The sequence below is a fragment of the Protopterus annectens genome, chromosome 13.part0 (genome assembly GCF_019279795.1).
Source record: "Protopterus annectens isolate FY-2018-M chromosome 13.part0, PAN1.0, whole genome shotgun sequence".
Classification (NCBI taxonomy): Eukaryota; Metazoa; Chordata; order Ceratodontiformes; family Protopteridae; genus Protopterus; species Protopterus annectens.
The window spans coordinates 712780621-712806437 of NC_056747.1; the positions used below are offsets into that span (position 1 = coordinate 712780621).

The window sequence follows — 25817 nt, forward strand, 5'->3', positions numbered from 1 at the left end:
TCAGCTAGCATGATGCCAACAGAAAATGACTGACTTCAACAATTGACTTAGTTTCTGGTGTCATATCAAGGGGATGCAGTATCTGTCAGCATTGGATGACATGATCTACAGACCTCGATGCTTTGCCAAAAATGGTCTTCATCTATCACCCCTGGGATTTTGGCTACTGGCCAAGGCTTTGTCACCCCTATAGTGCCTTTTTTAGGCAGTGTCTCAAGGACAAAATTCCCTATGTAAGAACTCCGTCTAAGAACAACGTCAAGGTTTTGCTGCTAAATGCTAGGAGTCTTAACACGAAACTGCATTCAATGGAAGCAGTCCTCACCTTTGAAGACATAGACATTTGTGCAGTCACGGAGACCTGGTTCAAGGCTGTGTAGCGCATCCCAGCCATATCAGGCTAAACCTCCTTCCACACATTCAGACCACAAACTGATGGTGTGAAAAGTAAAGGAGGCAGTGTATCAATATTTATTAAAGATAAAAACACCTCTAGATTGGTTAGACGGCATGATTCTCTGGAGATACTTCAGGTGCAATTAACTGCTGGTAGAACACTTGTTCAGGTCATTGCCAGCTAAAGTCCTCCTTCCATGAATCAGGACACCCACTTTTCGTATATGGATCTACTTGGGTCTATCAAGATACATTCAAATACAATGATTGATTTTGGGTGACTAACTACCCATCCACTGAATGGGGAAATTACTCATGTAGAAACCCACTTGCCCAAAGGTTCCTCGACTTCATTAATTCCAGTGCCCTGGACCAGCTAGCTGACACCCCCACAAGGGGTGCCAACACCCTGGATCTGTTTCTTACCAATATGAGGGACCACTGTAGCATCCACATTGCGAGTCTTCCCTGGTGAGATCTAACCCTAAATCAGTCTCATTCAAAGGTATCACACCTGACCCCCCCCCCCCCCATAGCTCAAACTAAACTAAAACACTTCTCCAGAGTAGATTAAAACCTCTTACAGGGTGGTATAAACAGCTTTACTGCACCTGATTCCTCAGATGGAACTGGCATCTATGCAGAGTTCTACACAAATGCTTTATACAAACACCAGAACAACTGCAATGACTCGGCCGTACCTGATATGACCAAAACAAGCTCCTCAAGAAAGATCAAACCTGTCTGGTGGACAACTGCCATTAACAGGCTTTACAGTAAGAGGATGAAATTGCTAAGAGTAAGAGGGAGCAAGCCCCAAACTGGAAACACTCCCTCTCAGCTTAAACAAGCAAATAAGACTCCTTATGAAGTCCTCCAAAGCTAACTATGAATCCAAATTAGCTTCCTCAACAAAGGATAACCATAAAGCATTCTTTAGTTACATCCATAACCTAAAAGGAAAGGCTCAGATTTTTGCCAATCTGGTAGTTAATGATACCACATACACCGAGCCTGCGGACACTGTTAACCTGTTAATCGACAGGTTCTGTGAAAACTTCAGTCCCCTTTCTCTGCCACACTTACCCTAAGACATCCCTCCCTTCTGTTTTCTACCTTGTATCTCTAAAGAGCAGGTTGTGAATGCCCTCTCTAAGGTCAAAAACACAGCTTCCATGGGAGCTCGTAATATCCCAAGCTGTGTCCTACATGGGCTCAAACAAGAAATAGCAATGCCACTTGGTACTCTTTTCAATCATAACTCTAAGCACTGGCTTCATCCCAGCTGAATGGAGAAAGCCCACCATTATCCCCTTGTACAAAAGTGGTGCTTCCACTGACCCCAGGAACTATAGACCTGTTAGCCTGACTAGCTTTACCTGCAGGGCCATGGATAGATGTTTGTGTCCCAGACACTCCATCTGTGGAATAGACTCCTTCTCCACGTCAAGCAGAGTATCTCATTATCTGTTTTAAGCACAACCTGGATAACTGGATGGGAAACAGAAAATAGGCCCTTGGGATTCCACCTGTGTCCCTGCTGGACAGGGGTTTGGGTGTTTACTTGTCTAAACATGGGCTAAACTGTTGGCTAGGCATACAAGGGCCTCAGGGCCTATAGCCTATTAACCTCTATTGATCCTCTGAACATCACTCCTTTCCACTTTAAATTATAAGTTTCTGCTTTTACTATGTATAAGAGCCTTAACTGTGTAGAACTGAAATACCCCTTGAAATTGGTTAATCCCAAACCACATTGTTCTGCTGGAAGAATCAGTTTATCCCACTTGACTCTTGCAGTCTTCCCCTCTCAGACAAAACCCTTCAGCTCTTCATTAATTGCCATCTACAACTTCTCCTCTGGCTAATAAAAAGATGTCTGACCTGTGTATAAAACTAAGGAGACTAGAAATATTTTAAATGCTTGTATCTTGCTATCCATACAACATAGGCTCCAATTTCTCAGCTGTTGTATTATATTATCCTTGGCTGATGCACCAGAATCTTTTTTAATCTATACCCTAAGTACTTCATTTTATCATGTCCCCATAAATATGGATGTTAATGAACCAATCTGTGTGTAGGTAAATAATTTACAGCTACTCTCTTTGTTGTAGCTTCATTAATTTTGTACCCCAAAAAGATATGAAACTGCTTCAAAATATTCCACAACAATGAAATATCCTTTTCTGGTTTTATCAAGTATAAAATAATATCATCTGCAAATACAGCCAGCTTTTCTTGACTAGCATTCTGACCATATCAAAACAATGCTGTCTTGATTTGTGATTTGTTGTGGAGTTTACTTGTAAGAACAGTTTTATTTGAATTTATAATGCATTTGTTATCACTAATTTAACTGTTTGTAGGTAGGAAGAGACTGCTTATTAACACGCTTTACTTAGATTCATATTTTGTTGTTTTAGTTTTGTTTTTGGTTGCGAAAAAGGGATAGGTTTTGGACAGGAAAGCTCTAGCCACCACAAGGGGCCTAGACAGCTATAAATTTACAAAGACTGCAGAGAGGAAAATTCTGAGCATATCAAAACAATCCTGTCTTGGTTTGTGATTTGTTGTGGAGTTGACTGGTAAGAGCAGTTTTATTTGAATTTATATTGCATTTGTTATCACTATTTTAACTGTTTGTAGGCAAAAACAAAATGAAAACTCCAGCAAAGCTAGAACTTCCAATAAGTGACCTCCCAAACCTCTTGTGTCAGAGGCACATGGGATATATGCAAATGATCCTTATGAACATCAGGTGTTTCAACTAACTGGCACCTGATGTTCATACGGATCATGCCAAACTGAAATCTAAGCCAATGCACAGAAGGTTAATTACAGATTATAGGGAAGCAAAACAGTTACTATATAAAACTAACTGGAGTGAGGTGTTCAGTGGAAAAACTGCAGATGGAATGTGGAAAGTTTTGAAAGAGAAATTGTTTGAGTGCAAAAAGTCAAAAAAATGTTTAACATCAGGATCTAGGCATTTAAGTAACATCAGGGGATATATTTCCATAAGAGCAAGATACCTGATTAAGGTGAGAGACAAAAAATATAAGGAACGGAAGAGAGGTCACACTACAACTTTGAAAAGTGAAATAAACGAGCTGGACAAACTGATTAAGCATAGTGTTATACAAGATCAAGAAAATTTTGAAGAAAATTTATATAAATATATTGAGCATAATAGGAAACCTTTTTATAGATGCATAAGATGTGAAAGGAGTAAAGATACACAGACTGATAAACTGTGTGCAGATTCTAAAATGTATTCTCAGACAACAGATTATAGATATATTTACAAAATCTTATGCAAAACAGTTTGGCTCCACAAAAGGGGTGGTAAGGTATCCTAGTGACATCAAGGTAACCCCAGATACTGGAATCAAATCAGATTATATTGAAAAAGTACCGTGCAAACTGGACCCAAACAAAGTGCAGGGAGGAGACGGAATAAGTAACAATGACCTGAGAACACAAACAAGAACTTACACTGCAACTATATCTATTATTCACTAGGTCATATAAATATGGGGAGATTCCTCAAGATTGGAGACATGCACTTATTAAACCTGTCTTTAAGGGAAAGGGGAGTAGAACAAACCCAGAATCATATAGACCCTTAAGTCTACTTTCATGTTGTGGAAAAATAATGGCGAAGGTAATACTGGATAAGTTGTTGTCAGAACTGGATAGGTTGGGACTTGAAACCACATATCAGCATGCATATGTTGAACATAGATCTATTACCACCTGTAACATGATGTTCTGTAACAATATAATAACAGCTATGAATGTAAAAGTGTGCTGTGATGTGATTTATATAGATTTAACTTCAGCATTTGACAGGGTGATGCACAAAACACTGATCAATAAATTAGTACAACTGGGTATTGATGTATTGTTGATAAGATGGGTAGCTGCATGGCTTACAAACAGGACATGGCAAGTATCACACACCAACTGGACAGGTGAAATCCTTGGTTACAGTCAAGGTGTCCCACAGGGCTCTGTACTAGGCCCTTGCTTGTTTAAATTGTATCTTCAGATCTTACTTTTTCATCTGAGGTGTTATACAGGCTATATGCTGATGACCTGAAATTGGGTAAACTATAAGTGTTATAGACAGGGGATGTCTGCAAAATAATCTGACTAAATTGACCATTTGGGCACAGGAGAATAATATGTTGATAAATACATCAAAAACTAAGCATATGAGATTTGGGAGACATAAACTGAAAGGTGAATATTTAATACAGCACACAGTGATTGAAACTGTAGACTCATTTAAGGACCTGAGTAGATTCAGCTATGAGTTTTTCTAATCATATCAACCAATTGGCTAATGATAGTTATAGAACTATAGGCTGTATAAAAAGATTCATAAAGTCTAGGAAATCAAACATAATGAAGTCATTGCTTGTTAGTTACATTAGACCCAAACTTGAGTATGGAATAACAATATGGAAACCCTACAGGAAAACAAGCATGAATAAACTGGAAAGAGTACAGCAGAAATATACTAAGGGCAACCATGGATGTGAAAAGCTGTTATTATGAAAGACTAAAATATCTGAACTTGCACAGTGTCTCTTACAAATATTTAAGAGGGGATCTTATTCAGGTGTATAGGACATTTAGGAACAACTACCTCTGGGAATGTTTGGGGTTATCAACAAGTAGTAGAGAATCGTCAGATAACCTATGTAGAAGATTTTATAGGAATGAGAAGTGTACTAACTGGGTCTCTGACAGAGTAGCTGATGCTTGGAACAGACTACCAAATTACATTAAACAAGTACTAGTTTAGATATTTTTAAGAACAGCCTGGACATTTATTATGGGAACAAGTGTTTTGGCATACTGGCACGCTAGAAGGGCTTTAATGCCCATGCTTGAAACATTTGTATGTATGTATGTATGTATACCAGTTATATCCTTGAATTACTAAGTCTCATATTTTTTGCCAGTGGTTCTAAATATAATGCAACTAACAAAGGGGAAAGAGGACACTCCTACCTGGTTCCTCTGCTCAAACAGAAATTATCAGAGAGGAACCCACCCAATTTAAATTTTACCTGTGATTCCCTCATATATCCTACTAAGCAACCTTATAATTTTATCAGGGAATGAAAATGCTTCCACTGCCCTGTTCATAACCTCACAGCTTACTCTGTCAAATGCCTTATATGCATCAAGACCCACCAATAACGGTGGTATGTTCTTATATTCTGCTTCCCTCTGAATCATCAGTGCTCTGTTAATGTTGTCAAATGTTTTGCCTCCCCTCCACAAAACCACAATAATCCATAACTTTGGCATCACCTTTGCCATTCTTTTAGCCATTATAGACAAACACTTAATAATGGTTTAGGATTTAAATGGGCTTGTATGAAGCTGGATCTGATAGGTTTTCACCCTCTTTAGGTATTACAGGCACCACTGCTTTCTTCCAGGATGTTGCTGCTTCTCCTCCTCTTAAAATACTGTTAAACAAAACCTTTCAGATCTTTTATCAGTTTTTTTCCCTCCTAGCTGTCAAACTTCCACAGGAATATCATCTATTCCTGAGGACTTTCCTGTGGACGGTTATATATCATTATTTTTATCTTATCTCCTCCTATCCCAGTTTAGTAAATAAGCCTCATCTACATCTAACATTGGCATATTTAATTCTTCCAAAAACATCTCCATTTGTACCTTTTCTTGATTTCCATAGTTCTCTGCTTTATACAGACTTTCATAAAATTTCTGAAATACGTCTAGTACCTCTACAAAATCTGTTATGTTCCTTGTTATAGGCTCCCTAAGCTCGGTGACAACCCTTTCTACTTTCTGTTGACTAAGTCATTGTGCTAAACGTTTTTGTGCTCTGGAGTTATCAAAAACAGTTGCTTAACAGCAATCTTTCTAAACGCATGCATATTATTGAGGTAATCCCTTATTTTCTGTTTAGCATTCTGCAATTGTTCCTCTTCTTGTTTTGGAAAACTACCCCTATTCTGCAATACTTTAACATTTGTCAGTCCCTCTAAATAATTCTTATGTCTTGTCTTAACCATACCTCGTTTTCTTTAATTTCCACCATATTTTTAAACTCCACTTTATTTTTATCCCACTCCCTAGCTATATTTTCATAAGTCAGTAAGTGAAGTCTTGGGTAATTTTAGAGATCCCGTGTGGACAATAAACTAAATGCCCTTCCACCATGGTAAGCTGGGAATAAAAATCAAGCTTTACTTCCTCAAAGACATCTTAAAATAAAGCACTGCAGTACAAAGATGTAGATCATTCAATGAAAACATGTAAGACTAGGGATAAGAATTTTTGTCAAATTACCAGTTGTAACCAGCTTAGATTTGTCTTCTTCATCACCAGTTTCTTCCTCCTCAACATTTCTTCCAGGGAAGAAGAAACCCATCATCCTCTTGAAAAACTGGTACGTTAGCTGGATGACCAAAGGGACCACATTCACCTGTAAAAGCAATGACGACTTACTTAACATACAAGACACAAACACATAGCTGATGTTTTGAAATCTGGCTATAACTAACTACTAAAGCAGCAATAATCGAGTTTTACATGTACAAATACATTTTTGAAAGGTTAAGTGAGCAGCTGTATCTTCAGGATAGTCAAATACATTAAAATGTCACAAAACATACATTTTATAGAAAATAACCTCCTAATTAAGAACATATCTGCTGCACGAATCTCACCAATTTCAGTATTTCATTATATAAGATAACTAAAGGGGTGGTACAATGGCATAGCGATTTGCACTGCTGTTTCAAAAGACCTGTTTCTCAAGCCTGGTTCTCAGAAGAGCTGCCTTCTTTGTGAAGACTGCTTGCCCTCCTCCCTGTGTCAGTTTAGGTTTTCAGTGGGTGATATGATTTCCTGTTCCATTCCAAAGACATGCTGTAAGTGAACTGATGGTCCTCCAAACAGCCCGTTGAGAGTCATGTATGACTGAGCACTTGGGCACATTCTGTGTAAGCATCTTGTGACAGACTTGCATCCTTACTATGATTCACTTCTCTGTCTTCTACCCACAGAGTGGCAGGATCACCTTAGTCTCCCAATGATTATAAACTATATTAGGTAGGTAATCAGACAATGAATGAAACTATGGTAGTGGTGTGGTGTGATTGCACCTTCATCCCACCTTTTAAAAATAAATGCCTTATGTTTTTCTCATTGACTTCTTTAACTTTCAAGTCTCTGTCCTCCATCTATATCTCTTCATATGCTTTCCAAAAATACTTTATAGCTTATTACTCTACATTTCCCAAACTTATTCAACCCCACTCTCCCCACTTCTGAGTAAGCCATTTTTTTTAAATATGCTTATTAGTTCCTATTTCTCCTCTTGGCCTCATAACTCCTCTTCAACTCTATGGCAATAAATCAACACTGCCATGCAGCAATGTGAAAAAAGAAACATTTTTACTTTGCTTCACTGAACTGTTCTGCCACCATGTGCACTCTGTCTCACTTACTAATTCTTCTGATATGAACATTTCCAAGCAGCCAGGGTGCAAAATGAGTGCCCTCACCCTTCAAAAACTACTGACATTTCTTCCCTAAAGGATGCTGCAGTAGTAATATGCTCTCCCATGGAAAAAGACAAGACTGTTTTTAGCCAGTCATTCCACCTCACCACACCCCCTTCAGCCAGCTGCTTCCAGGGCAACTAGTCAAACCTGGGTTGCCAGCATGAACAAGTTGAAGCTCTGCTTCCAGGCCATCTCTTACAGAGTCATATTGCTAATTCTTCCAGGGTTGTTGTGGGCATCTGCTCAACAATGGAACAACAGAACTAGTATCACTGGATTGGGAAGATAACATATTACATTATATTTCTTGTTTTGTCCCTCATATCCTTCCCTGCAAGGCAATAAAGGAATGTAGTGACCAAATCTGGAAAACATTCTAAAAATACTTTACAGTCAATTCAATTGCATACTCATGGAACAAACTTCCACTGTCCCTTTGCTCCACTACCAAAAGTGGCAAATACAAAAAGCAACTAAAAATTAATTTCCAACATGCATGGATCTGTACTTGTCCGGAAATTACCTAATGAATTTTTCTTCTCTCAATTAACGTATCTGCCTGGTATCTACATAAACTGTCTACATATATTACTCTCTCTGAAGTTTGCACCTATGCTATTAAATGCATCTTTGTTGTACTATGTCATGATGTTACTCTGATTTTTTTTTATTTTAGGCATTGCTACATTCCTTGTAAATAACTTAATGCTAAGCAATTTTCTCAAACACATTGCTACTGCATTCTCAAAATACTGCACTTTTGCCTTGTATATATCTGCATTGCATTTTATCTCTGTGTTGTACTGGTAAGCACCTTGCACCTTGAACTGTTAGTTTTTTTTCTTATTTTTTAATTACTTTCATGGAGCTTTTCTTCTCTAGTCTCCCCTGAAAAAGAGCTCTCAGACCCAAGTCTAACTAACCCAGTTAATAAATGTAAAAATAAATAAACTTAACCAACATGTTCAATAATAGCCTCGCATGGGGCTTTGTGCCCACTGAATGGTGCACAGCAACAGTTATCCCACTCCAAAAAGGGGGAGCCACCACTGATCCCGGGAACTATCGACCTATTAGCCTGACGAGCCTGTCTGCAAGGCCATGTAACGTATCATCATGGAACTCATAAACAAAGACATTGGTAACCTCCAAACTCTGGATCCCACCCAGTCCGGGTTTGTGAAAGGCAGATTATGCCTCCTGAACCTGATCGACTTATTTGAGGCAGTTACCAAAGCCGTGGATGAGGGTAAGGTGGTTCACACAGCCTATCTTGACCTCGCTAAGGCTTTCGACACCATCCCCCATTCTGGAATTATAGCTAAACTCACTAAACTAGGTATAAATCCCTACGTCACAAGATGGGTTGCCAACTGGCTCACTGACAGAACCCACACTGTAAAAGTTGCAGACTCCAAATATGACCTCAAAGCAGTGACAAGTGGAGTACCACAGGGTTCCGTCCTGGGACCTCTCCTGTTTGATATCTACTTCTCTGAAGTACAGGCTAACACAGAAGGCCTCTGGCTGCGTTCGCAGATGACTGCAAACTAGGAGCCATAGTCAAGTCCCCAAATGATGTGGACAGCCTACAGAAGGGCCTCACTGAGACAGATGCCTGGTGTCAGAGCCAAGCTCAATGACAAAAAGTGCAGTGTCATCCCCTTTGGTAAAAACTCTGTACCCATGAACTACAACATAGGCAGCAATCTACTTAACACTGAATGCGTGATAAGAGACCTTGGGACCCAGGTGGACATTAGTCTCTCCTTTCATAGTCACATCACCACAGTAGTCAGGAAGTCCTTCTACGTGGCACACCTCATCATAAAAGGGTTCTCATCCAGTAAAAAGAGGTCATTGTTCCCCCCTCTACTCGTCACTCATTACACCCATTATAGAGTACAACGTCCCTTTTGGAATGTACCTCACAAGACATCTGCAGCAGCTGGAAAGGCCACAGAAGTACCTCACAAAGAGGATTATTGGGCTTAAACAAATGCCCCACACTGACCGCCTCAAAAAACTCCAGCTTTACTCCGTAGTATATCGCCTACTTCGAGGTGATCTCTGCCCAACATATAAAGCTATGTCAAACCCAGAGCTGTTGGACATGCTACACCTAAAGAAATCCCAATCCCTCCGAGCTACACACTCTAGGGACCTAAACCTTGTCACCACAATAAACAGGACATGCTGGAGGGATAGATTCCTGTCCCAGATAATTCATATACTCTGGAACAAGCTACCCATCTATGTCAAGCAAAGTTCTTCATTAGCACTCTTCAAGAAAAATCTTGATGAGTGGATGGGAAATAGGAAATACACCCCGGGGATCACTTCTGTGTCTCTGCTCGACAGTGGCACAGGAAAATAACTTTCTTGGGTGGCGTAAGCCATGGAACCTTGCTGGCTAGGCTTACGTAGGCCCTTGGGCTGATAGCCTAGTACCTACCTATGAACCTATGTAAATTCATATCTAAATGCAGACCACTAAAACAGATGGCAACATTATGAAAATCATATCTCTAGAGTTAAACAAGGAAAACCATCATAAAACTTCCAACAGATCTAGTAGTGAAGCACAACACGGGAATCCTGGGATGACTTCTGACTTTTAAACAGTATCGTGATATATGGACAAAGAGGTTGCATGCAGTCTTGGACAAGGTGCTTTAAGGCATCCTTTACCTATACAGCCCCAGGTAGATGTTCATAAGTTATTGCTAGAATCTAATGTTCCGGTACTACTAATCTGATATCCACTTGGTAAAAAGGACAAAGACAGGGCATTCCTCAGCAAAAGACATTAGGGATAAGAATAATTTTAACACTTTGTAATTCACATTTGAGAAGGGCATCTTTTAAAATTTTCGCATTTGAATCCACCTACCTCAAAATGTTCCTTGATGGAAATTCCTCCTACAGGTGGACGGACTTTGCTAAATATTCTCAAGGCAAGCTGTCGGCCAGACTGGCATGGAAACTGGGGCTTCAGAACCACCTCAATCACAGAATAAAAAAAAAAGAAAACTAAATAACTCAAACAAGCGACTGATACACAAACAGACAATGCTTCAGTATGACCATTAAAATTAAAAGATAGATTACTACTAAATGTGGTTACATAAGAGGCACACAGTCAATACTGGCACACCAGCAGTTTGCTGAATATCATCAATCTAATTCTCTTACCACTACATAGATGGTATGTTTCCTTGTATGTATACCTTGGTAAATGTGTTACATACATGGCAGGAAACGCACAATGAAAAGGACCTTTAGTGACAGAAGCTCTACTTGTAAGACTTTCTCTGTAAATTACAGCTTGCCATAAATGAAAAAAAAAATTTAAAAAGTCTCATGCAAAAACATTTTTTCCTCTTTGGTTATTTCTACCTATCACATTTCCATAGTTGTTATATCGACCCCTCACATTTTGAAGAGACATTATGGGACAGACATGTGAAAAAGAGGAACATATATTCAGTGACCAGCAAACTTGTCCAGGCCAAAATGGCACTATGAAAATGATGCTGGACTTGTTCTGCCAGTTCTGCTATGACTCCCTGAGTTACAACTTAGTGAAGAATCAATTTGCTGACCGTAAATTGTCAGAAAATCCACCTGATGAAAAAAAATTAAAGGAAGCATTTTTTGCAAGGGAGGCAAACTATATATATATATATATATATATATATATATATATATATATATATATATATTTTTTTTTTTTTCACATACACATATATACACACACAAACACACACACACTGCTCCGCAAACATGAGGAAAGGATAAATCTCCCTAAAGAAAGGAATCCCTGCCAGCACACAAGAAACTGCATCAAAAGTTTCGATTTCCAATGGAAGATGGTGATCAGGGAGTAGAAGTCCTGACAAGTTGTGCTCAGCAAGTTGGTTCCTTATACAGTATGTGCACTCAAACAGCAGTATGGAAGCCTGTTCTTGCCTTGCCTTTTCAAAAAAAAACCCCCTTTAGAAAGGTTAAAAAAAAAAATTGAATGTATTAAAAAAAAAAAAAAAAAAAAAAAAAAAAAAAAAAAAAAAGGGGGGGGGGGGGGGGGGGGGGGCCCCCCTGTTTTTGGCCATTTTCCCTTTTGACACAAGGTTTTTCCCGCAAAAAAAAAGGGAAAAGGAAAAAAATCCAAAAACCCCCCTTTTTTGGGGGTTTGGGTTTTTGGGGTAGGAATTTTAAACCCAAAAAGGGGTTTACAAAACCAGGCCCCATTACCCCCAAAGAAATTTTTATTTTAAATAATTTTTTTAGGTTTGGGGGTTTGTGTTTTGGATCCCAAAGTAGATCCTGTTTAAAACCAACTCAAATTTTTTGCAGGGACTGGTGGAATAGTCCCGACTGATGAACCAAAAGGTCTGGGATCTGATCCAGGAACCATGGACCTTCCAGAGCATATTTCGAAGATAGGGAAACCATACTTGACGAGGCCAGTAAGGAGCAACTAAGATCATTTTGCTCCCCAAGAGAGATGCCTTTTGGATCACCCTGGGAAGGAGAGGAACTGGGGAGGCATAAAGCAAGCGGTGGGCCAAGGGCGGGCTAGTCGTCCATGGGCTCTTCCGGAGCCGGGGTTAGGGAGAAGAATTTTTTGCACTTCGCATTTAGTGGAGTCGCGAAGAGGTCGCAACACGGAACTCCCCATTTGCTGAAAATCTGACTTGCAACTGTCATGTTCAGAGACCATTCGTGAGGAGAGAGGATGGTTCTGCTCAGTCTGTCGGCTATCACATTGGACTTGCCCGGGATATGAGTAGCCACTAGAAAGCGTTTGGTCGAGACTGCCCATTCCCAGACTCTCATGGCCTCTCTGCAAAGAGGATAGGTACCAGACAACTGACATGTTGTCTGAGTGAACGGCAATTACGCCCTGAGGGAGGTAATCGTGAAGGGCTTGAAGGGAACAAAAGCACCGCCCTCATTTCTAGGATGTTGACATGAAGTAGGGTCTCTTCTGGGTGCCATTTGCCTTGGACTGACCTGCCCAGGGAATGCCCCCCCACCCCATCTGGGAGGCGTCCGTGGTCAAAGTGGCCGCAGGAGGAGGTGGAACAAAGGGTCGTCCCTGATCCAAATTGGAGGGCACTAGCCACCAGCGAAGGTCCCGTTTGCATGTTTCCGTGATCCATATGAGGTGACTAAGAGGGAGTTCCTGAAAGGACCACTGAGCTGAAAGAAGCCACTGGAGAATTCTCATGTGCAACCTTGCCAAGGGGACTAGAAGAACCGTGGCGGACATGGATCCCAATAGCTGCAGGACCATTCTGGCTGGGGCTTTGGACCTGGGAAGTAAGGCTCGAACTTGAGTCTGTATGGTTTGTATTCTGTCTGTAGGTAGATAGACCCGCATTCGGTTTGAGTCTATCTCTACCCCTATGAATCTTATTCTTTGAGATGGCAGCAACACAGACTTTGGCCAATTGAAGGTGATTCCAAGGGAATTGCCCAGTGATATAGTGGCTTGTAGGCTCCGCAGTAGTAGATGCTTGGAGGTGGCAGTTAGGAGCCAGTCGTCTAGATACGGAAACACCTAGAATCCTAGACTTCTCAGGTGAGCAGTCACGACTGCCAAACACTTGGTGAACACCCTGGGGGCTGTGGTGAGACCAAAGGGCAGCGCTGAACTGAAAATGACTGCCTCCTAGGCTGAAGCGCAGATGTCTCCTGGACGCTTGATGTACCATGATATGGTAATAGCGTCCTTGAGATCTATGGAGCACATCCAAACACCTTTCTCCAGCAATGGGAGAATGGTTTGTAGGGTGACCATTGAACTTGGACTTTCTGATTGAGCGGTTTAGAATGCTGAGGTCCAAAATGGGCCTCAAGTCCCCGGTCTTTTGGCACCAAAAGAATCTTGAGTAAGTCCCTAATCCGATCTGGTCTGCGGGGACCGGTTGGATGACTCCTTTTTGCAGCAGCTTTGAAACTTCTGAGGCTGCAGTATCCCGTTGACTGGGTGGCGGGTCCGGGATTTTTTTGGACTGAGGTGGAGAGTGAGAGAAAGGGATGGTGTAACCTCCGGTGATAATTCGAAGCACCCATCGATCCTGAGTGATACCTTCCCAGGCTTTTAGGTGCTTCGAGAAACGACCCCCCACTGGCTCTGGAGCTGCACAGTCGGGCAATCCCTCAGGGACTGTGAAAGGCTGAAGAGCCACGAAAGGACTCGCGGTCTCCAGTGTTGCGAGGGCCTCTGCCGCCTCTGGGATGGCGTCTTCTGGAAGAATTTCCCCCTCCCATGCCTCTGGAAGGGGGATCCTCCTGCTGAGAGGGGTAAGGCTTCTGAGATCTACGGAACCACATTTTCCCTCCTCTTTTAGCCTTGGGATAAGGCTGAAAGGGAGTGGAAAATCGTGCCCCTACGGCAGTCAGAGTCTTACCCTCCTGTTCGCAGCGGGTCAGTGTGTCCTTTACCTTGGGTCCAAACAGGGAGGACCCATCAAAGGGAGTGTCGGCAAAGGAAGACTTAAAGGCCTCCGCGAAATGACACAGGCGGAGCCAGGCTTGTCTCCGTAGAGCAATGCCTGTACCCGCCGCTCTACTCGCCCCTTCGGCCGCATAAGAAATGAGCCTCATGGATGAGTTTGAAATGGATGACAATGTAGCCAGCTGAGAGCCAACCGTCTGGGCCAGCTCCTCAGGCAGGTTACCCAAGAGGGTATCGGAAAGTTCTTTAATCAGATCCCTCTGAAATCTAGTAAAGTGCGTAAGGTAGTTCAAGGACCTTAATGTAAAGGCCGCTGAACTTGGGGTGCGCTTTCCGTACCGATCCATGCTCCTACACTCCTTATTAGGAGGATGGACGGATGCCGAAGCCTCTGCTACATCTTGCTGGGTAGCAGATGCCACCACCAAAGCATCTACAGCCACACCTTTAGTTAGAAACTCTTTTTCAGGGGTGCGAGAGGAACTTATTGGATGAGCAGGCACCGGTTCCACAGAGTCTGGGTGTTCCCACGCCCGACAGATCAAATCCAAGAGCTCGTCAAGGGCGGAGACACCCAGGAGGCGGAGGGCTGAGCCCCGAAGGCCTTAAGGAACACCGACTCATCAGCAGAAGGGGGTTTGGACTGCCAGCCGCCTCGCTGTTTAAGGGCTTCCAGGATGTCTGCAAAGGAGACATCATCCGAGGGCGACTCAGGGACCCTTCTGCATCATCGAGATCAGTGTCTGATGTAAGAGACTCATCAGGGGAGTCAACGTGCTTCCTCTTGCGACCTTTTCCTGGGGTTCTTCCAAAGAAGCTTCAGAAGGACCTCCAGGAGAAACCCCAGTGGGGTAACCTCAGGCCCCGGGGCTCCGCTGTCTAAGGACAGGGGGACTGCCAAAGACCCAGTCTTGGTATGCAGGGAAGGAGCTGGGGAGACCGTGGAGGTAGCCAAAGATGATTTGGCTAACGCACTCCTCATAGCCCTGAACGCGGAACCACCAGAATCCTGGGAGGGTCCCACCTCCGTGGCCACGACGGTGACGGCACCCCACAGCCGGCGCACCGAGAGGAAGACTTGGGACCGAAAACATCAGTCCCAAGCATCCCCGGGGCCGATGGAAGAAGTCCGTGCGAACTCCGACCCAAGAGCCGGAGTTGGAGTAAAGGTCGGGCCCGACCCTAAAACCTCCACTGGTTCCACCAGCACCGGCTCCAACGGTGCCGTGGCTGTTGGAGGAGGAACCATTGTAGCAAGGTGGACCATCGGCTCCGAAGCGAATGGGCTGGAGCGAAACTAACTTTTGGAACACCGGAGACTGGAAGTGTCTTAGGAGCACCCTGTCGATGTCCGAATCAGACATCTTGGATGATCTGGACGATACCGATCGGGTCGAACCAATTTCTCCATCGGCTCCAAAGGACTAGGGACCGGCTCGAATGGATTCTATAACTATCGGCTCCGAGGAGATCTCAAGGCAATTTCCTCGGTGCCGAGGACTTCGGCTCGAGGGGAAGAGTCTGAGCGGCAACCCTCATCGGCTCCTATATCAGTGGAGCCAATGAGGGTGACCCGCCTCTCGATGCCCCAGTCCTCGGCTCCGAAACCAGAGGGTCGAGACTGGAGGCATCGAGGCAGACGTTCGCCCTCGGCTCCGAAGTCCGTGGAGCCGATGGAGAAGTCTGCCTAGGTTTTGGCAGTCGGTTCCGACTGACTGGTGGAGCCGGCGCTTTCTTCTTTTGAAGGAGAGGAGAAGAAGATAAAGCCTCCTCGAAGGATGGCTTAATTAACCCTTAAGGATTAATTTGTTTTCCTCACCTGGAGGACCCTTGATGAGAAGGCGTGACACGCTACATGATTCTTGTAGGTGCTTGGCGCCTAAACAATAACGCAGACGAGGAGTAGTCCGTTATGGACATCTTAAAACCACACCTCGTGCATTTTTAAACAGAGGGTTTATGCTCTTTGGACATGACTAAAGAGAAATAACACAGCTATCTAAGATAACACCAAAAACTAGCTAGTTTAAGTTCAAAATATAAAGTTTTTTTTTTTTTGACACAATAACACAGTTGCACAAGAAAAACACAGAAAGAGGGTCAAGACCCTCTAACTAAAACGGGTGCTTGACCCACAAATAAACGCTAGAATAGCAAAGGGAAGGCCCTCTAACTAAAGCGGAAACCTTCCCTTAATGAAAAAGACAAATTTCTCAACAAAATCACCAAATACACACACGTATCACAATAATAGCTGTTAAAACAGCTTTTGGGTTGAAAACGAGCAAATTCCTGACAGGAAAAGTCTAAATAAATTAGTACTTAACCCAGCCAAGTTGAGACCACGTCTTAGCTTGTAAGCGGCAAACGAGATCTGGGGGATTAGTGGTGGTGCATCCTGGGATAAGAAATAGCTCAGCCAATAAGAGGCCTCGCTCTATAGCATAGCGTGCCGAGTCGGAGCCGAGGGATCGGCTCCGAGCCCATCAGTACAGAATGTAGGCGAGATAGGATCACATAACATCTCCAGCTTTACTCCGTAGCATATTGCCTACTCCAAGGTGATCTCTGCCTAACATATAATGCTATGTCAAACCCAGAGCTGTTAGACATGCTACACCTAAAGAAATCCCAATCCCTCCGAGCTACACACTCTAGGGGCCTAAACCTTGTCACCACAATAAACAGGACATGCTGGAGGGATAGATTCCTGTCCCAGAGACTTCATATACTCTGGAACAAGCTACCCATCTATGTCAAGCAAAGTTCTTCATTAGCACTCTTCAAGAAAAATCTTGATGAGTGGATGGGAAATAGGAAATACACCCCGGGGATCACTTCTGTGTCTCTGCTCGACAGTGGCACAGGAAAATAACTTTCTTGGGTGGCGTAAGCCATGGAACCTTGCTGGCTAGGCTTACGTAGGCCCTTGGGCTGATAGCCTAGTACCTACCTATGAACCTATGTAAATTCATATCTAAATGCAGACCACTAAAACAGATGGCAACATTATGAAAATCATATCTCCAGAGTTAAACAAGGAAAACCATCATAAAACTTCCAACAGATCTAGTAGTGAAGCACAACATGGTAATCCTGGGATGACTTCTGACTTTTAAACAGTATCATGATACATGGACAAAGAGGTTGCATGCAGTCTTGGACAAGGTGCTTTAAGGCATCCTTTACCGATATAGCCCCAGGTAGATGTTCATAAGATATTGCTAGAATCTAATGTTCCGGTTCTACTAATCTGATATCCACTTGGTAAAAAGGACAAAGACAGGGCATTCCTCAGCAAAAGACATTAGGGATAAGAATAATTTTAACACTTTGTAATTCACATTTGAGAAGGGCATCTTTTAAAATTTTCGCATTTGGATCCACCTACCTCAAAATGTTCCTTGATGGAAATTCCTCCTACAGGTGGACGGACTTTGCTAAATATTCTCAAGGCAAGCTGTCGGCCAGACTGGCATGGAAACTGGGGCTTCAGAACCACCTCAATCACAGAATAAAAAAAAAAAAAAAGAAAACTAAACAACTCAAACAAGCGACTGATACACAAACAGACAATGCTTCAGTATGACCATTAAAATTAAAAGATAGATTACTATTAAATGTGGTTATAGAAGAGGCACACAGTCAATACTGGCACACCAGCAATTTGCTGAATATCATCAATCTAATTCTCTTACCACTACATAGATGGTATTTTCCTTGTATGTATACCTTGGTAAATGTGTTACATACATGGCAGGAAACGCACAATGAAAAGGACCTTTAGTGACAGAAGCTCTACTTGTAAGACTTTCTCTGTAAATTACAGACTGCCATAAATGAAAAAAAAAATTTAAAAAGTCTCATGCAAAAACATTTTTTCCTCCTTGGTTATTTCTACCCATCACATTTCTATAGTTGTTATATCGACCCCTCACATTTTAAAGAGCCATTATGGGACAGACGTGAAAAAGAGGAACATATATTCAGTGACCAGCAAACTTGTCCAGGCCAAAATGGCACTATGAAAATGATGCTGGACTTGTTCTGCCAGTTCTGCTATGACTCCCTGAGTTACAACTTAGTGAAGAATCAATTTGCTGACTGTAAATTGTAAGAAAATCCACCTGATGAAAAAAATTTAAAGGAAGCATTTTTTGCAAGGGATGCAAACTATATATATATATATATATATATATATATATATATCACACTGCTCCGCAAACATGAGGAAAGGATAAATCTCCCTAAAGAAAGGAATCCCTGCCAGCACACAAGAAACTGCATCAAAAGCGATTTCCAATGGAAGATGGTGATCAGGGAAGTAGAAGTCTGACAAGTTGTGCTCAGCAAGTTGGTTCCTTATACAGTATGCACTCAAACAGCAGTATGGAAGCCTGTTCTGCCTTTTTTTCTCAATTAACTTTAGAGTAAGGGGAAATGGGGAAGTGTATTAAGGACTCCTGTGGACATTTCTAGATTACAGTTTCAGGATAAAAGAAAAGAAATTGCCACACTTGGTGTTTGTGGTAGATGTAAACAGGTTACAACCAGGCTTCCTCCAGCAGTCGAAAAGCTTCTAGAATACCACTTCTGAGGCATCAATAAGCAGCAACTGAGTCTACCTACTAGAGAATCCACTTCCTCAAAAATGTGACTGTCGATCAGACAGTATATTATTTACACAGCCCACTATAATTACATTTATGTTTCTTGATGGGGGATAGGAGTGAGCCTCCTCCCACATGTTCGCATACATGCTGTCAGTGCTGATGGCTACAGCACCATGTGGCAGAGGCATGCAGTATGAGCAGCAATGGTCTTATCTTACCCAAGACTGAAATGCAAAATGGTTTCTGCAAACATCCTGACAGCCAGTGTGAACTTACAGTGGACTGTTCAGAGTTAGGTTTGGAGTGAAAAATGACCATCTAAGATGGAACTTGTAAGACCTATAAATTCTGATGTGTTGTGTTCATAGGTTCTGTTAAATGGGACCACTGATCTTATAATTGCCCAAAACCCCCCAAAATATTTTTATATCATCCAGATCAAAACAGGTTATTTTCTCCTTATGCTCAGCACCGGATCAGACCAGAGAAAGAATAAAATTCCCCCTTTGGGATGTATCTCACAAGACAAATAAAACAGATGGAAAGACCCCATGGAAAGACCCCACAGATTCCTAGCAAAAAAGATCATAGGCTTAAAATCTCAAAGCTACCAGAAAAGACATTGTCCTTTTTCTGTGTCTTCTAGGCTCCTCAAGGAAGACTTATGCCTTTGCCTTCCAAGCAACCAGAGAGCCAGAAGTCCAGGAAATTATATAGCTTCATCAATCAAACACTGCCACAAAGGGTAGAACAAGAGATCTAAACCCACTTCGGCAGATCAATAAAACCAGCTGGAGAAAGAGATCTCTTATTTAGCATCTGCCTCACTTCTGAATAGATTCCTCCTGTAGATAAAGTAGTGTGATACACTATCATCCTTCAAGCAGAACTGGACAACTGAATGGGAATTCGTGCATTCACTCTGTGCATGGCAGGCATAGACCTCCTTGAGAAGGGTGGTACAGTTTAGGATGCAAACTAGCAAGATGTACTGAATGATCTCAAGACTCAGTAGCCTTGAACTTACTATGATTCTTAAGCATCTAACTTACTGGAAGTATGTGTAAAAATGCCCTTTAGGCAACTGCCTTGAATTTAAATATGCAATGTATGTATAAAGGACTGAACCACTTATGTCCAAAGCCTAACATTTAAGAAACTCTTTTCTATAATACATTTATGAATCACTGTTTTTTGTTAAACAAATTTATAGTAAAACTTAATTTTATTCAAATCTATACAAAACTACAAAAATAAGGGTAATCAGTTTGGATGCTATCTTCTATAAGAAATGTTTCCCCTCTTAACCCTTAAAATATACTATCCTTCATCTCCTCTTTTCTAACATACACAATTTGCATTTCTTTAGTGTTCCAACCAAATTCTAACAACAACAATAAAAGTATATATATATATATATATATATATATATATATATATATATATATATGTGTGTGTGTGTGTGTGTGTGTGTGTGTGTGTGTGTGTATGTGTATGTATATATACAATGTACAGATACAATGTTTTCTTTTTTATAAATCTCCCTACTCATTTTCCCTTCCATATTTATTTTCTAGAATTATATTATTATTATAACCACCTTCTAAACCACTCAAGCTGCAAATATTGACAATCTAAACAAAGGCTCTTAAAAAGTAGGCACATCACCCCCAAAATCTGGTGACTGATTAGCATAAATTTGCATAGCTAATAGTATGGACCCTCAACTCCCAGAAGGACTGTGGGATACCAGTGGTCAGAAAAAGAAAGATATGTATTTAATATAACAGATATGTGTTGCCTACTTTTATCCTTTGTCAACAGATGGGTTTTCAGATCTGATTTGGATCAGACTTTTTATTTATCATTTGTTAACCAGGAAAGTCTGACTCGGAATGAAGCCAATTTTCATTGGAGGCCCAGGGAGAAATGCTCCAGACACATGGCATGACTTCAGATTCAGTGCTCATGCTCCATCCCTTACCCATAATCCCTCCATAAAAAGCAAGATACCTCAGACGGAGTCTGCATGCAATACTAGGAAAGGGAGACTTCCCCATGTGTAATGATAGCTTAGAAAAGACAAGGTACGAAGAAGCCAGCTGTCTTACATAAGTTCTGAAGCAGACATGTGCAGGCCAAGACAGCTTAGTATGGTTATTCCACAAGTCAATGAAAAGAAAAAAAAAAAGGAAGAGGGAAGGAGGGAGGGAAATTGAGCAAGGATGTAAGCAGACAACACAGACCTATTATTAGAATAAATACATAACTTCTGTATCTGATGTTGCCTCTTCAGTCTCTTCCTCAGCAGATGGAACCAAAGTACCCAGTTACTGGAACACTTGGGAGGTCTCATGGAAGGATATTCTGGAGCACAGCTGAACTAGAGGTGGTTCTTGACCTTGATTATATGCCATACTTATACTGTGAAATGAAGCAGCATACATATCATCAAGAGGTACCTTTCAGAAGAAGGATGTAGAACGAGCTACAGATTATACTGAGTGAGGCTTTGAAGGTTTGGATAAAAACAATTCTTTTTCTTTGTAGACAAAGGCAATACAGTCCAATAACCAATGGGAGAGCATTACCTTGGGAACTCCTTTACCCATCTCATCAGAAGAAAAACAGACAAACAACTCATCAGTTTGGGGACTTCCTAGATGGCTGCACATTGAGTAACAGCATAATTTCAGCGCTCTCACTGTGAAAACAAACACAGAAGAGAGAGCCAGTAAACTCATATTTTGGGGTAAATTTCAGTAGCTCCTGTTCTCCATCCCATAATGCCTCATTCCCCCTGATTACCTCAGATTGAGTTTGCTGCTGAAGTATATATAACATGTCTACATAATAATATAAGAAATAACCATATATCCCCCAACAGAACAAGAAGGATAGAGCGTATAAAGTTCAGGGGCTCAAACAACAGGAACTGGGTTCCCACTAGTATCTGCATCAGGATTTCCATAAATATGAATAGGGGGATGGGGGAGGTTGAGGAAGAATGAAAATGGACGATACAGATGGAACATTATGTTAAGTACATAACTTCTTTATCTGATGTTTTCATTTTCATTTGTTCCACAACCTGTGGGACGGAATCAGAGTCCCCAGCTACAACAATCTAGGGTGGCCCTCATGGAAGGATATTCTGGAGCACTGTGGAACCAAAGGCAGCCCCACTCCTGGAAATAATGTCTAGTTTTTAATGTGTAATAAAGGTAAAATGTGATGTTGCAGTTAGAAAGAGGATGGTAGATTTCACCCATTGCCACACTCTCACTGCTTCTCAACATAGTGGCTAAGATCTGGTTCCTCCCTGCTTATTGATGTACCATACTACAGACATATTTTCTGTCTGGATCACAATAGTCTCGAAAGGGAGAAACCTGCGTAGTGCTTGCAATGTTAGAAGGACCGCTCTCATCTCCAGGATGTTGATATGCCAATTGATCTCCTGAAAAGTCCATGTGCTTTGGCACGTCCATCCCAGAAAACGGCCTCACCCCACCTGGGAGGCATCCATGGTCAATGGGGCACTTGGTGAGGGAAGAACAAAAGGGTGTCCTTGGTTGACTTTGGAGGAATGAAGCCACCAATGGAGTGAATCTTGGGAAAGCTTGATCGGTTGGTTCAGTGGGTGATGGTGTAAAGACCACTGGATTGATCATATCCACTGTAGGATTCTCATGTGCAAAAGTGCTGTAGGTAATAGAGCTATCGTGGCAACCATTGAGCCCAATGCCATGAGTACTCATTTTGCGGGAGGGTCTGGAATTGCTAGGATTTGTGAGATATGCAGCCTCACGGTTGACACTGTCTGAAGGTAGGAAAACCATAGTTTTGGTTATGTCTAAACGTGCTCCAATACAGTCTATTAGTTGAACAAGTAATAACTGTGATTTTTGCATGCTGACAGTTATGCCAAGAGTGGGAGCTAGATGCAATAGTAGTCACTGGCTTGGATGAGTAGATGCCTGGTCGAAGAGGTTAGCAGCCATTCATCCAGATATGGGCAACACATGGAATCCCCGCAGTCTGAGATGAGCTGCAACTACTGCCATGCATTTGATGAACACACTGGGGGCTGTGGTGAGACCAAACGGGAGCACCTGAAATTGGCAGTGACTGGCTCCCAGCTTGAAGTGAAGATATCACCTGGAGCTCCTGTCCATTTTGATGTGGTAGTACACATCCTTCAGGTCTACTGAGCACATCCAGTCATCCATCTTTAAAAGAGGTAAGATGGACTGGATCATGGCCGTTCTGAATTTTGAGTTCTTTACTGATTTGTTCAGATGTTAGGTCCAAAATTGGCCTTAGGTCCCCTGTCCTCTTTGGAACTAAAAAGAACCTTGAGTAAATGCCTGATCTGACTTGGTTGGGAGGGACCTCCTGAATGACTTTTTTTGGAGCAGCTTTGAAATTTCTACAGCTGCTGCCTCACGCTGATTGGCTGGCACATCAGGGAGGTAAGTCTTTTGTTTGGGGAGATTTAAAAAAGGAATGGATCATCCTCTGGATACAATCCTTTGCACCCATCAGTTGTTTGTGAAATGTATTCAGGCTTCTGAGTGCAAGGTTAAGTACCCCCTGACTGCCTCCAGAGCAGGACAGTCGTGCATATTTCAGGGCCACTGGAAGGGTCTGTCTAAAAAAGAATCTTGATACCCTTGATATTGCAGACCCCCCCCCCCCCACGGGCAGCATCTACCACTAAAACTGTTTCTCTCTCTGCCCCTGGTGGAAAAGTCTCTTTGAGCTTCCTAAAAAGGACCTTGAGACTACTTGAACCACAGCTTTTTCCCACCATGCTGATTCCTGGAGAAGGATCTTTGTGATGTGGAAAAATGGATCCCGATGGCAGACAAGGTCTTTTCATCTTTCCTGCTACGGAAAAGTACGTCTCTGACTGTTGGGCCAAACAATGACAAACTATCAGAGAGTGCACTGAAAAAAACCTTGAAAGGTTCCACAAAGTCACACAACCACATCCAGGCATGATGCCCAATAGCTATGCCAGAACCGGCAGCCCTTGAGGTGCCCTCTGTAGTGTGGGAAATCAACCTCATGGACAAGTTGGATACTGATTGAAGAGTAGCCATCCTGGTGGAAAAGGTATTTTGTTCATCAGACATGGATTCAGGGACTGAGCTAGACAGTTCCTTGATTAAGCCTCTCTGAAGCCTGGTATAATCAGATAAGTAGCTTGGCACTTGCAAAGCAAATGTAGCTGAAGCGTAAACCTATTTCCAAATCTGTCCAAAGCCCTAGACTCTCTATTAGGGGAATGGACAGTGGAGCTTTCCTGAGACCGCTCCTTTTTGGTGACTGCCACAAAAACAATGACATCTACCAGTATCCCTTTCGTCCAGTGCAATCTGTCTATGGGGGCACTGAGTATCTTATCTGCCCGCTTGGTTATGGGCTCTACAGTGTCCAGTTCCTTCCATGCCCTGATAGATACCAAGTCAATATGTGGAACTGTGGGGGGACACCCAGGATGTGGATAGGCTGGTGCCAAAAACCTCCCAACAGCACTGTCTCCTCTCGGTTAGGGTTTTGAGAGGACTATCCACTTTTCTGATAGAGGATCTCTAAGATGTCTGCAAAGGAGACATCATCAGATGGAGATCTAGGGGACCCCTCCCCTTCCTCAAAGTCAGTGTCAGTAGTGACCAATTCCTGAGGGGAATCCAAGTGTCTCCTTTTACACTTCTTCTGAGGGACATCACTTGGGGGTGCTCTGGAGAGGTATCAAAAGAAATCTGGGGTTCCATCACTGGAAAGGGTTGGAAGCTTTCCAGGACAAGCTGTCCCAGTGGCAGACGTGAGGTCTCAGTCACAGATTCCAGGGAGATGGTGACTAGATCCAATGGTGGGACAACCGGGAGTCCCCTAGAGTGGGAGAGGACCCTCTACACCATCTCGAAGGCAGACTGGACTACAAGGCAAGGACCCAAAAGTCATCCCTCTGGAGCCAAAGCTGTTGGAGCAGACTTCTCCAAAGCTCCTGCAATCCTCTGCTCCAAAGGGGGAGTCACTCTTGAATGCAGAGGCTCTAAGGGGAAAGTACAGTTTTATACCTACCATAAATGTAGATGTTCGAGTGTACACCCTGCTGCAGTCATCACACTTGGGTTATCCTGTCGTCAGGCGGTCCCGCAGTCGGCAGGAATTCCAAAGTCTTGGTCCGGCGTCAGTTGCTGTCGCTTCTTCCCTGACGTCAGTGCGCCAGGGGTATATATATTGCAACCGACACCATTTTCTTCAGTTTTTCTTGCCCCAGATGTCAGGTGCCCCCAAAAAGGTGGTCAGTAATTAGTACCAAATTGAGTAAATTTTGCAAAAACACAAAATCCCTCCAGCTATAAGCAAATACATCAGGAAGGGGGTGGAGGAAGGGTAACCTGGACTGCAGCAGGGTGTACACTCGAATATCTATATTTATGGTAGGTACAAAACTGTACTATGTTCATCGTGTTACCCTGCTGCAGTCATCACACTTGGGTTGAATCCCAAACCTATGGATGGGTGGAGGAATCATAGAGGGTTATTGGAGGCTAGAAGGCCCTGCAGAACTGCAGTGGCAAAGCCAGCTCTAGTCTTAAGAGTAAAGTGGTAAGTGATAGTGTTTGGTAAAGGTGTGTACTGAACTCCAAGTTGCAGCTTCCAAAATCTCCTTGGTTGGAACCCCCCTGAGGAAGGCTGTAGATGTAGCTGTTGCCCTGGTAGAGTGGGCCCTAATGGTAGCAGGAACTGGTTTTCCATGAT

At 42.5% G+C, this 25817-nt stretch overlaps 1 protein-coding gene across 1 annotated transcript in view; it reads right to left on the reverse strand.

Annotated features, from left to right (window-relative positions):
- The window catches only part of KIAA0100 (KIAA0100 ortholog), a 2229983-nt gene that overhangs the window by 228800 nt on the left and 1975366 nt on the right, over nt 1-25817 (reverse strand). Inside the window, exons 34-35 of the mRNA XM_044054400.1 lie at nt 17819-17929; nt 6742-6877 (exon numbers count right to left, since the gene is read on the reverse strand). Of these exons, the coding sequence (XP_043910335.1) occupies nt 6742-6877; nt 17819-17929 (247 nt within the window). The remainder of the gene's footprint in view (nt 1-6741; nt 6878-17818; nt 17930-25817) is intronic.